The following is a 14,060-nucleotide window of genomic DNA, read 5'->3' on the forward strand; positions in this document are numbered from 1 at the left end:
GCACGAGGAATAATAACCTGATGATAGAATATATAACAGCACAGCAGCCACAGGGACGCTGCACTGCTTTAATGCTTTAAGCACTTTTTCCTGATCACACTCACACACTTTCACTGCAGGACTTTTTACTTGTAACAGGTTTTTCTTTTTAGGACCCTTTCCATACACTTTACAACCTCCTCGCCACTATGAGTTGAATGAACTGAGAGACTAACCCAATGCAAGTTTTATTAGAAAGAGTAATATCAGTAATCAGGCTTGTGATTGGCAGAGCTCGGCGCGGTGCTGTGGTTGCGGTGGGGGGGTCGTGTGGTCGTGGAATTTGGGGGTCCTCCCCAAGAAACTGTGATGTTATCTGACTAAAAACTATGCATTTTCTCATAATTTTAGACTAATATTACAATATTTATTAAAAAAACAACACACAGGTTGTAGTCACATTACACTCAGACATTAGCAAGAAAAACAGTGAAACAAATATGCTCACTGATGAAGTCAGCGCGATGTCCTGAAGTAACTCTTCACATTTTTGTGAGTGATCGCACTGTGTGCCATGAAAAATAAAATCACAAAATAACATCAGTTAAACAAGGCTTATAGTGAACTGTGATTTGCTCCTCCTCCCAGAGTCAGGGTGAAACCACTAACCAGCTGTGGGGGGGGTCGTTAGGATTGTATCTTTATCTTATCCATACTCTTATTGGTCCTCTAATCTAAGTCTGTGGAGATGGGCATGGTTAGCTGTCAGCTGCAGAGGGACAGGTGGGGGAGGGGCTCAGGTGAGCAGCGACAGGGAGAGCTAAGTGTCACAGCTGTGTCTTGTTGACTAATTATGCTCTCCCTTTATATGCAGTAGCATCCTGGACCAGAGGCGCTCACACACAAACAAAACAGCCAGGCTGGCTGTGGACTGTTGGACTCTTTGTTTAAACTGATCACAACAAGAGGATCTCGACCAGCAAGAGGCGTTGTGGTTGAGTGTTTTTGTTGATTGCTGAAAGTATGTGTGTGTGAGCAGTCTGAATAAATAAGACATGACCTGTAAAACGCCCTGCTGCATCCGTCTTTATGCCAGGGGAACCCACGGTAGCAACAGCTACATTATCATTTTTAACAGTAAGAACTGATTTATATTTTAAAAATAACTAAATATTGTTTCTAGAGCAGCAACAGTAAAGTTCACAACAGCAAAGTCATTATATGCACTCAATAATATCTCACTGGAAACAAATCTAAAGTGTCAGTAAAAGAAGCCTAATATTCCTGACATCAACATGCTGAGTGAAGTTTAGAAAGAACGAAGAACTCAGACATCAGTCAGTATCAGTCCTTCCTGCTGTCCTCTGTCCTCCTCCCTCTGCTGCTGCTGAGATTCACTGCCTGGCAGCAGGTACCGCTTGTAGAGGGAGGAGGGGCTGGTTTGGAGGGGGGGCTGCCGTCTCAGCCAGCTGCTAAGTTTACAAGAAATTTTAAGACTTGTGGCAAACTAAGATACACAGTCAGGCTACATACAGATAGCTTTCATTTTAGCTTGTTCGTAACAATTAGCTTTGTAAGCGCGCTGTGGTTGTAACAGAAACTGTGGACAAAGCAGGTGGAAAAATTGCTTTTCTGCTTTTTCCTCGAGTTGTTTTCAAATCCAGTACGTTACCTTCACTTCACCTGGTTCACTGTCTCCACCGCGGCCGCTCTGCTCTGCTGTCCGCTGTGTGTAGGAGCTGAGCCCGCCCTCGGTCAAACACGTGGAGGAGAGGACAGAGAAGCTAGCGCGACCATAACATAGTTTTAACGGATCTGCATCTACCTCGGAAAATGACATTAAGACTTTTTTTATACTTTTTAAGAACCTAAATTGTAACTTAATTGATTTATCAACTTTTAGAATCTTCTTTTCCTTTCGGCTGTTCCCTTTCAGGGGTCGCCACAGCGAATCACGTGCCTCCATCTAACCCTGTCCTCTGCGTCCTCTTCACTCACACCAATTAACTTCATGTCCTCTCTCACTACATCCATAAATCTCCTCTTTGGTCTTCCTCTAGACCTCCTGCCTGGCAGCTCCAGCCTCAGCATCCTTCTACCAATATATTCACAGTCTCTCCTCCGAACATGTCCAAACCGCCTCGATCTGGCCTCTCTGACTTTATCTCCGAAACATCTAACATGAGCTGTCCCTCTGATGTCCTCATTCCTGATCCTGTCGGTCCTCGTCCCTCCCAAAGAGAACCTCAACATCTTAAGCTCTGCTACCTCCAGCTCTGCCTCTTGTCTTTTCTTCAGTGCCACTGTCTCTAAGCTGTACAACATCACTGGTCAATTACAATTTTGTGCCATTTATTCGTGTTGCTGTGTAAAGGCCTTAACAGTGGACATTTTCTACAGTTTCTTTAAGAAACAGTCTTTTGTGACTAAATTTAGTACAAGAAACATGAAAATATGAACTAAAGGAAATTTACAACTTTATGGATGTAAGTTATGTATGAACATAAACTAGGTTCAATTATTAATTAAACATTTAAGATCTACAATAGTAACAGACAGTCAGTGAACTGACCTCAGAGTCTCCAGTCTGCAGTGTGGACTCTCCAGAAAATCAGACAGCATCTTCACTCCTGAATCCTGCAGCTTGTTGTAGTTCAGCTCCAGCTCTCTCAGATGGGAGGGGTTGGACTTCAGAGCTGAGGCCAGAGAAGCACAGCTGGTCTCTGACAAACTGCAGCCACTCAATCTGAATAAAGAATAAATGATGTAACTTTAGAAGACGATGTTCCTGCTTGAAATCATTCAGTGTTTAATAATCTGTTCAGAGCTGAAGAAGGTTGAGAAAGTAGAAGTTTAGAAAATGGAAACTCCAAACACCTGAACCCAACAGGCTGCAGGTTCAAAACTGTAAAATACAGAAAGTGAAAAAGAGCTCTCATTAATATTAATGCCATCGTGCTGCTGCTTCAATAAAGACGTAGTGACTTCACCTCTTAACCTCTGCCAGCTCCACCAGTGGCTCCATCTATACAAACTCATGTTGTGCAGCCAAACAAATAAAAACCCACAGAAACTGATTTAAGATTCGACTCAAGATCCCAAAGTTTCCAAAGATGACAAATATGTCAGAAATGTGAACAAAAGACATCTACAATATTTCTTTTAGGAATAGTGGAGTCATAAAATCAAAGCTTCTTCAGTTTAAACTCTTCAGTCAGTATAAGCATCATATAGCTTCATAAACATGTTGGAAAAAGCAAATACTGAATATATTTGTTATTGTCTGACAGTTGAAAGAGATTATTTATTTATTGCATTTATGTATTTTTCATTATGATTTATTTAAACAAAAACATGATGTGAAATATAAGAAGAAACTCAAGAGTGTAAGAGGTTCAGAGTGAATTATCCAGTGGAGATTTTTCTTGTTATATTCAGGTTTTAAATGTGTAGCTCAACATTGCTCTGCCACAGTCAATGGACTAAACCACTGAAGAAGAAAACAGACCTTTAGCATTAAGATACTCAGTGTGGATCAGTCTAATATCAGCCTTATGTCTGCAGTTTAGTGTCACCACAACTTTCACATCATATTAATCTCAGCACAGAAGTAAAAAATGGTGTCTGACCTCAGAGTCTCCAGTCTGCAGTGTGGACTCTCCAGAAAACCACACAGCAGCTTCACTCCTGAATCCTGCAGCTTGTTGAGACTCAGGTCCAGCTCTCTCAGATGGGAGGGGTTGGACTTCAGAGCTGAGGCCAGAGAAGCACAGCTGATCTCTGATAAACTGCAGAACCACAGTCTGAATAAAGAATAAAAGATGGAGATAAAAATCCTCTGTGTCCCTGTATGTGTGTGTGTTCGGAAGAATCAATATCGTGATCAGACATTATTTATGAAAACACATTGACGTTAACAGAAATGAAAGAAATATTTCTACTTCAGCAAGTAAACTTAATTAATTTAAAACAAATATTAGTTCAGAGGATCTTCTGTTTACAGATGTGACCTTTAACTAAAAATTATACACATTAATTTACTTTAACAGCTAACAGTGGACATTTTCTACAGTTTCTTTAACAGAAGTCTTTTGTGACTAAATTCAGTACAAGAAACATGAAAATGTGAACAAAAGGAAATTTACAACTTTATGGATGAAAGTTATGTATGAACATAAACTAGGTTCAATTATTAATTAAACATATCAGATCTATAATAGTAACAGACAGTCAGTGAACTGACCTCAGAGTCTCCAGTCTGCAGTTTGGACTCTTCAGAAAATCAGACAGTAGCTTCAGTCCTGAATCCTGCAGCTTGTTGAGACTCAGGTCCAGCTCTCTCAGATGGGAGGGGTTGGACTTCAGAGCTGAGGCCAGAGAAGCACAGCTGATCTCTGACAAACTGCAGCGACTCAATCTGAATAAAGAATAAAAGATGTGACTTTAGAAGACAATGTTCCTGCTTGAAATCATTCAGTGTTTAATAATCTGCTCAGAGCTGAAGAAGGTTGAGAAAGTAGAAGTTTAGAAAATGGAAACTCCAAACACCTGAACCCAACAGGCTGCAGGTTCAAAACTGTAAAATACAGAAAGTGAAAAAGAGCTCTCATTAATATTAATGACATCGTGCTGCTGCTTCAATAAAGATGTAGTGACTTCACCTCTTAACCTCTGCCAGCTCCACCAGTGGCTCCATCTATACAAACTCATGTTGTGCAGCCAAACACAAACAAAAACCCACAGAAACTGATTTAAGATTCGACTCAAGATCCCAAAGTTTCCAAAGATGCCAAATATGTCAGAAATGTGAACAAAAGACATCTACAACATTTCTTTTAGGAATAGTGGAGTCATAAAATCAGAGCTTCTTCAGTTTAAACTACTCAGTCAGTATAAGCATCATATAGCTTCATAAACATGTTGGAAAAAGCAAATACTGAATATATTTCTTATTGTCTGACAGTTTAAATATATAAAAATCAAGAGTTAAAGAGGTTCAGAGTGAATTATCCAGTGGAGATTTTTCTTGTTATATTCAGGTTTTAAATGTGTAGCTCAACATTGCTCTGCCACAGTCAGTGGACTAAACCACTGAAGAAGAAAACAGACTTCAGCATTAAGATACTCAGTGTGGATCAGTCTAATATCAGCCTTATGTCTGCAGTTTAGTGTCACCACAACTTTCACATCATATTAATCTCAGCACAGAAGTAAAAAATGGTGTCTGACCCCAGAGTCTCAAGTCTGCAGTGTGGACTCTCCAGTCCAGCAGACAGCAGCTTCAGTCCTGAATCCTGCAGCTTGTTGTCTCTCAGCTCCAGCTCTCTCAGATGGGAGGGGTTGGACTTCAGAGCTGAGGCCTGAGAAGCACAGCTGATCTCTGAAAAACTGCAGCCCCTCAATCTGAATAAAGAATAAAAAATGGAGATAAAAATCCATTAATAATCCGATCAGATGTGTTCAGGTTTGAAATGTGTAGCTCAACATCACTCTGTCCTAATCAATGAGCTTCTCCCTAAAATGAGTAGAGTGACTTTGTCTTTGTGTTATTGTGGATCATCATCATGTCAGCACAACATTCATACACCTATTCATGTCAACACAGATCAATAACATGCTGTTGCTCAACCAGCTACAGCAGCAACATCCTGCTTTTACATTAATCAAGTTAAATTTATACCTTTTAACACCTTTTTTAGGACCCTTTCCACACATTTTACGACCTCATCGCCACTATGAGTTGAATAAACTGAGAGACTAACCCAATGCAAGTTTTATTAGAAAGAGTAATATCAGTAATCAGGCATGTGATTGGTAGAGCTTGGCGCGGTGCTGTGGTTGCGGTGGGGGGGTCGTGTGGTCGTGGAATTTGGGGGTCCTCCCCAAGAAACTGTGATGTTATCTGACTAAAAACTATGCATTTTCTCATAATTTTAGACTAATAAAAAACCACTAACCACTGTGTGTGTGTGTGTGTGTGTGTGGGGGTATCTGTAGGATTGTATCTTTGTCTTATCCATACTCTTATTGGTTACTATTTATTTCACATTGGCCATTTTGGAACTCCACAGAAAACATCTTAGTATTTTTCATAAAATGACACAATTGTTATAAATTAGAAATAGGAAGAAAATGAAAGTAATAAAAGTAACAACATGTCTGAAAACCATTCCAGACTTGACTGAGATCAGCAGCATGTTATTGATCTGTGTTGACATGAATAGTTGTATGAATGTTGTGGCATCTCCATCAACACACAGCTGACTGACTGTGAGCTTCATCCTCAATCATCTTTATAACTGGATCAAAGGTGCACTGAGCAAAGTGAGAGACATGTTCTCTTCATCTTAAATGTAACCTAGTACCTTCCCGTACAAATATCGTGTATTATTTATGCTCCTGTTTACTGGTGGAGTCGGAACACAAGGTGACATCACTTTCTGACAGGAAGCATCGTTACATGTTGAAGTGTCGTTGGTGACGGATCAGACACGATGCTTCAAACACCTTTCTCTGTCTCTGTGCTCCTGTATGTGAGTTTTAGAGTGTGTTTGTGTCTGTATGTGAAAGAGAGGGGCTTTATGTATAAATGTAGACGTTCCTGTAAAATACTGTGTTCTGAAGGTTATGTATAAAAAGACATTATTCCTGAAAATGTGTTGATCTTTTATTTTTTATATATAGATGTCTCACGTGTAACAAAAAATACAAATCTTGATTTAATTTCGCAGCACACTGAAGGATAAATCCCACAGTTTCCTTAATAACACCAACCCAGATTGAGTACAGACTAAATTTGGAGCCAAACTGTTCAGACTGACAAACTTTTAAAAATATCTGTTGTGATTTGAGCTCAGACAAACCCAGAAAACGATAACTGAAGGAAATTTAAAACTTCTGTCATGGATTCAAATTTGGTAGATATACACTGGACAGGGGAAAAATACATGAACTGACCTCAGAGTCTCCAGTCTACAGTGTGGACTCTCCAGTCCAGCAGACAGCAGCTTCACTTCTGAATCCCGCAGGTTGTTGTCACTCAGGTCCAGGTCTCTCAGATGGGAGGGGTTGGACTTCAGAGCTGAGGCCACGACTTCACAGTGAGTCTCTGAGAGTCGACAGTCATAAAGTCTGTGATGATGGAGAATATAAAACTTAGGTATAATAAAATCTGACACTTTATTGATCACAAGGTTTGTAGTTTGAAACTTGAGCTCCTCCTGTCCAGATGTCAAAGTGTTCTTGAGTAACATCAGAAAGCCCAAATTGCAGCTTTAGACAAAAGTGTCTGCCAAATGACTGCAATGTAAACGTGTCATATTTTGATTAACAGTGTGCTGTGCTTTGTGTTGCTGTAGGTTTTAAAGCCGTCCCCCTTGTTAACTTGCTCAGAAGCTGCTCTGTGCTTTGTCTCGTAGCGGCGCTTCACATTGCTGCTTTTAATAATCGCCACGGTCTTGGAACATATGAGGCATACTGGCTTTGAGATGCCTGTGGGAAGACTAGATATGCAAAAGTCTGTCCATTCTTGATTAAAAGCATTTTTTGCTGTCTACTTTTCTCTTTTTACAGCATGTCATGTGAAATTATTATAACTAGGAGTAAAACCTAAGAAGCGTCCAAGAAAAGTGTCTGATGCTCCAGATAAAAAAGAAACTCGACGTTCAGAGGAAGGATTACTGTGAAAACAAGAAAGTGATCGACGGCGAAGACAAACGTGGATAACCATTGGTGTAGCTTTAGCTCTTCCTGGTTCAGTGTTTGTGTAATTACTCTCACTGCCAGAAGGGGGAGACACAAGTTTCGCACTCCAGCTTTAATAATTCTCAATAATTTATCAGTATTCTCTACAGCAGACGGCGGGAAAGAGAAAGTGCGGCAGAAATTAACTGAGCTTGGATCAGAGGTGCCCTTGAACTTATTTTTCAAATAAAACAAATATTTGTGCTGCAAATTGAGTGTTTATTTGACAATATAATGTAATAATTATTTCAGTGTTTAGTAAATGCCCCTAAAAAAATCCGTTCAAGGGGCGAAACAGAACTGCCTACCTAAACAAGGAAGCCCTCCTGCTGTAACTGTTGTGTATCTTTGATGAATCTTATTAGGTCACCCCATCTGCTTTTCATCTCCCATTAAATTAATTTAATAATAACTTTATTTATATAGCACTTACAAAGTGCCAAACGGTAAGGCCAAACAAGAGCAAGCCAAAGTTAAAGTAACATTAAAAGACACAAAAACAGAGTCGACAAATGAACATAGACAGAAACAATAAAAACATGACAAAAGAATAAAGCAACAGAAAGACGACATCACATAACACAAACAAAAGCAGTTCTTCAACAGTTTTTTTTAGTTGCAGCTTTTATTTAATGAGGATGGAGAGGGGGATGCTCTGTTTGTTCTTCAACAGGGAGGATGGCCTCCCCTCACATCCTCTCAAATCAAACTATAGTTATAGATACTGTCTCAACTGTGAAAATAGACAGAACAGTCCTTCATATGAAATAGCTCAGAAACTGCAGAGAAGAATTATAATAGCAATAACTGCATGAACGCTTTCATGAAAAAACTTGAACTTCAAGTGATGTTAGTTCCAGCAGATCAGATATCACATGTCTGTGTGTCTGTGTATGAAAAGAACAATAATCAGACATGTTATAGAAACATGGTGCAGACACTGTATCACTGTGAAAATAAAAAGGCTGATGTGATTAAATGATGACTGTCAAAACATTTTCCGCACAAACTCTGAAGTCCTCAAGTTTTCCTGCTGGATTTCCCACAGAAATACTCCTGTCCCGTTCCCGATAACGAGGAATACACATCTGAAAATAGCGTGTTTTTTTTACAGTATAACCTCATATTTATACATAAAATCGCGCTGTTAAGATGTTTCACCAAAACGTCAATTAAATGGATGTTGCATCTGCGTACTTACAGACCATGTTTGTGCTCTTAGTCTCGTTAATCTACCAGACTGATCTAACTTTAGACTTCATCTGATGGTGGTTAACTTCCTTATTGTTCTTCTTCACGTGTTGGGCAGTTTGGCGAGAAGAACGCACGCTGAAACTGAACGAGTACTGTTTGATGTCCTCACTTATTTTATTGCACTAATGCTGAAACGAGTTGTTCAGTATCCAATAGGAGAGCGGATCGGCTGTTCTGATTGATTATAAACACAAAAATGATTTTGTAGACATTTGTAGTTTAACACATGTAGAATTATTTATAAACAGGTTTATTACTAGTTTAGGAAACTTATAAACAATGTGGAAGTTTTATATTGTGCATGTGTGTAAAGTGTGTATCTTTACTCTAATACTGATGGCTTCAGCTTTACTTTACAGTGTTGATAATCACATCTGGACTTACACAGCCTTTCTGCAGTTCCTCACAGCTGGAATCAGTCTCAGTCGTCCCTCCGCTGATGTGTTGTACTTCTTCAGGTCCAACTCATCCAGAACCTCCTCTGACATCTGCAGCATGTAGGCCAGAGCTGAGCAGTGGATCTCAGAGAGTTCCTTCTCTGATCTGTTCTCTGACTTCAGGAACTCTTGGATCTCCTGATGGACTGAGTGGTCGTTCATCTCCGTCAGACAGTGGAAGATGTTGATGCTTCTGTCAGGAGAGATCTCATCACTGTTCATCTCCTTCAGGTTGTTGATGGCTCTCTGGATGATTTCTGGACTGTTGTCTGTCCGACCCAGCAGGCCTCCTAAGAGTCTCTGGTTGGACTCCAGAGAGAGGCCATGAAGGAAGCGGACCAACAGGTCCAGGTGGCCATTTTTACTCTGCAGAGATTTCTCCATGGCTCTCATCAGGAAGACATCCAGGGATGAATGTTGATTCAGGTGTTTTTCCCCCGGAAAAGGCTTTCGGTTTGAGCCCCTGTATTCCCAGTCTTTACCCAGGAAGTCCTCCAGTACCTTTGTGTTCCTGTTGGTGTGACAGTGGAACATGTAGACTGCAGCCAGAAACTCCTGAACGCTCAGATGAACAAAGCAGTAGACTGTTTTCTGGAAGATCACACTCTCTCTTTTGAAGATCTCTGTACAAACTCCTGAGTACACCGAGGCCTCTGAGACATCCAGACCACACTGCTCCAGGTCTTCTTGGTAGAACATGATGTTTCCTTCCTCCAGATGTTCAAACGCCAGCCTCCCCAGCTTCGGAAGAACCTTCCTGTCAGCCTCCATCAGCTCCTGTGGACTCGTCTCATGACCCTCATCATATTTCTGCTTCTTCCTCTTTGTCTGAACCAGCAGGAAGTGTGAGTACAGGTCAGTCAGGGTCTTGGGCAGCTCTCCTCTCTGGTCTGTAGTCAACATGTGCTCCAGAACTGTAGCAGTGATCCAGCAGAAGACTGGGATTAGACACATGATGTGGAGGCTCCTGGATGTCTTGATGTGCGAGATGATTCTGCTGGACAGCTCTTCATCACTGACTCTCCTCCTGAAGTACTCCTCCTTCTGGGCGTCAGTGAAGCCTCGTATTTCTGTTATCCTGTCAACACATGAAGGAGGGATCTGATTGGCTGCTGCAGGTCGGGAAGTGATCCAGACGAGAGCCGAGGGAAGCAGATTCCCCTCGATGAGGTTTGTCAGCAGCACGTTGACTGATGACTCCTGTGTGACATCAGACACGACCTCATTGTTGTGGAAATCCAGTGAAAGTCTGCTTTCATCCAGGCCGTCAAAGATGAACAGAAGTTTACAGACAGCGAGCTTCTCTGCTGTGACCTTCTGTAATGTTGGATGGAAAACATGGAGCAGCTGGAGAAGACTGTACCGCTCATCTCTGATCAAGTTCAGCTCCCTGAACGAAAGCAGAATCAGCAGACTGACGTCTTGGTTTTCCAAGCCCTCTGCCCAGTCCAGAGTGAACTTCTGCACCGAGAAGGTTTTTCCAACGCCAGCGACGCCGTTCGTCAGAACGACTCTGATGTGTCCCCGTTGGCCGGGTAAGGCTTTAAAGATGTCGTGGCACTTGATTGGAGTGTCATGGAGGGTCTCCATCTTGGAAGCTGTCTCAAGCTGCCTCACCTCATGTTGGGTATTAACCTCTTCACTCTGTCCCTCTGTGATGTAGAGCTCAGTGTAGATCCTGTTGAGGAGGGTTCCACTTCCTGTTTCATCACTTCCTTCAGTCACACGTTCACATCTCCTCCTCAGACTGATCTTATGTTCATCTAAAACCTCCTGCAGACCACTATCTGCTGAAAGAGAAGAAAAAACATTCTGAGACTGAACAGAGAGCGAGAATACAGATAAATAAAAGTGTTTTTGAATCTATGATATTCACAACAATATTATGAAAATAAATGTCCCTGTAATTAAACTGAAAGTCCTGTTTTCAGACATGACGACATCAGCAGACAGGTGTACAGTCTTACTCTGTACAGTGCTGGTCTGACTGGCTGTCTGCAGTTCAGGTCTTGTTCTGGATCTTACCTCCACACTGGGGACAGGAGGAGTCTCCTGATGAAGCAGACTGGTCCCAGTATGAGGTGATGCACCGTCTGCAGAACCAGTGTCCACAGCTGGTAGAGACCGGATCCTTCAGGACGTCCTGACACAAAGCACAGCAGGACGGCTGCTCCTCCACAGAAACAGGACTCCTCTTCCTCTCTCTGTGAAGACATTTCTTTAGAACTAAAATGATTTGGACGACACTGTGTCGAAGCTCAGACGGTCACAGCGAACAGTAAAAGTGTCGTTACTTTTCTGTTTGCGTTCAGCTTTCAGTCTGTAATGACAACGATTGTTCCTCTTATCTCAACTCTCCTGCTTTCAGAAACACTAATTAACTGCTTTTCCTATCTGACTGTCTTATTAAACATTTAGTGATCTGCCTGTTGTTTGTTATTAATACAAACTCAACACTTCCTGCAGCTACTTCACAGTAAAAGCCTTCCATGAAAGACAGCTGATTATGTCCTTCACTGTTTTACAGTCACTTTGGGCAGCTTAGCTTGAGTTAGTTAGGTTTAAACTGAGGTTAGAAGTGGTCTGAATAACTGTGGCAGACCAGCAGTGTAAGACACGTAGCATGTAACAGTGGTGTCGCAGGTCCACACAGTTTCCTTTTTTGTATATCCTTCCCTTTGTTTCCCTTCACTCTACTGTCAACTATTGAATGAAGGTATAAATGCAATTCAAATATTCTAAAAAAGAGAAGTGGTCCAATTCTGCATTTGATCATTTTCTGCCCCTTTTTTCATCCGCAGATCACTTTTAGATACGTGCTGCCCATGGATGTTTGTTCTTCACCTTCAGGAACAATATATGGCTGAGAGAATCTGAGCTCAAAGGTCCACTTACTAATGTTTCAAAGCAAAGTGTTAATCAAGGTGAGCAAAGCTTTTCTACAAATGCTTTTTCACCACATGTTGCACATTTATAATGAACTGATTCAAGAAGCATCTGGTGGATCATAACAGCTGATCTGAGGAAGAGCCAACAACTAAATATTCTGAGGACAAATATGAGAAAATGAATGACATGTTTGAAGCAGATTCTTTCAGATTGTGAATGGTTCTAAATCTTTACAGTGACTTCAACATGACGGCAAAAATACATGAATGCTTTCTTGAAAAGTAAATTCTGAAATGGATGCTCTCAGGTGTTTTGCTAAAGAAATAAAATGAGATCCATCTTCGTTTGAAACAGTATCTGCACTAATAGTTCCGCATCATGAATATAAATCTTTTAGCATTTAGTCTTCATCATCAATACTTCATCTTCTATCAGCTCAGTTTACAATATAAACAGTCTCTTACTTTGTGTCTGAGGGTCCAGGTTCTTTACTGAAGAATGGAGGATGACCTTTGGACCAGTCACTCTTCACAGACGGACAGCTGGATCCTGGAGACTCTGCTCTCCGTCTGTTGGACTCAACTCTGCAAACACCAAGATGTTTTTGTATCAAGACTTTTTGATGGAGCTCTCAGTGTCACCGGCTGTGAAACTGAACTAGAGCTGAGTGGCAGGACGGGTGCCTTTCTCTCTCCCTCTCTATGTATGTGTGTATGTATATATGTATATATATGTATATGTATATATCCCATTGACAGCTTTAATAACACGCAGGCGTCTTGGACTCTTACTGCTCACATATGAGACTAAAACTACTACATCAGAGAGGTGTTGTAGAGCGTCGGCTCCCGAAGCTTTGAATCACTAAGTTTCATGTAAATGTGGCGTTGGATCCATGAGAGGAAGCGTTGGCTGAAAGTCCAGCAGCGTTAAGTGAAACACTGAGCAACTCTGTGTGAATGTGATCAGATTAAAAGAGAGAGAGAGAGAGAGAGAGAGAGAGAGAGAGAGAGAGAGAGAGAGAGAGAGAGGGAGGGAGGGGGGAGGAAACTGAAAATGAGTTAGTGTCAGGTCTCTTACTTTGTGTCTGAGGGTCCAGGTTCATTACTGAAGAATGGAGGAGAATCTTTGGACCAGTCACTCTTCAGAGACGGACAGATGGATCCTGGAGACTCTGCTCTGTCCTCCTCTTCCTCCACACAAACACTCATCTTCTGGCCTTCAGTCAGTCTGAGAGGTGAAACAGAAACACTGACTGTGAGCTCAGAACACGAGAATCAAGAGGAACAAGTTTGTTCTTTTTTTTTTATTAAGTGCGTCAATGAGTGTATGATGATCAAGAACAGTAAGTAATAATAATGTCTTGAGAGAGTGTGTCAATCAGTGTATGAGAGAGGGAGAGAGAGAGGGGGAGAGAGAGAGAGAGGCGGGAGAGAGAGTGAGAGACAGAGACAGAGAGGGGAGAGAGAGGGGAGAGAGACACAGACAGAGAGAGAGACAGAGAGAGAGAGAGAGAGAGAGAGAGAGAGAGAGAGAGAGAGAGAGAGAGAGAGAGAGAGAGGGAGAGAGAGAGAGAGAGAGACAGAGAGAGAGAGAGAGAGAGAGAGAGAGAGAGAGAGAGAGAGAGAGAGACAGAGAGAGAGAGAGAGAGAGAGAGAGAGAGAGAGAGAGAGAGAGAGAGAGAGAGAGAGAGAGAGAGAGAGAGAGAGAGAGAGAGAGAGAGAGGAGAGAGAGAGAGAGAGAGAGAGAGAGAGAGAG

General features: G+C 41.5%; 1 protein-coding gene across 5 annotated transcripts in view; it reads right to left on the reverse strand.

Moving 5' to 3' along the window:
- Positions 1-14,060, reverse strand: part of LOC122866462 (protein NLRC3-like) — an 876,731-nt gene that overhangs the window by 1,608 nt on the left and 861,063 nt on the right. Inside the window, exons 3-9 of one of the 5 annotated variants that reach the window (XM_044176153.1) lie at positions 13,383-13,532; positions 12,767-12,886; positions 11,439-11,617; positions 9,361-11,203; positions 6,937-7,110; positions 4,223-4,396; positions 3,609-3,782 (exon numbers count right to left, since the gene is read on the reverse strand). In XM_044176153.1, the coding sequence (XP_044032088.1) occupies positions 3,609-3,782; positions 4,223-4,396; positions 6,937-7,110; positions 9,361-11,203; positions 11,439-11,617; positions 12,767-12,886; positions 13,383-13,532 (2,814 nt within the window). Of the gene's footprint in view, positions 1-3,608; positions 3,783-4,222; positions 4,397-5,093; positions 5,383-6,936; positions 7,111-8,341; positions 8,610-9,356; positions 11,204-11,438; positions 11,618-12,766; positions 12,887-13,382; positions 13,533-14,060 lie in introns of those variants that run through there. The other 4 variants (XM_044176154.1, XM_044176156.1, XM_044176157.1 and 1 more) reach the window with 4 other exon arrangements.

This window comes from Siniperca chuatsi, linkage group LG19 (genome assembly GCF_020085105.1).
Source record: "Siniperca chuatsi isolate FFG_IHB_CAS linkage group LG19, ASM2008510v1, whole genome shotgun sequence".
NCBI lineage: Eukaryota > Metazoa > Chordata > Actinopteri > Centrarchiformes > Sinipercidae > Siniperca > Siniperca chuatsi.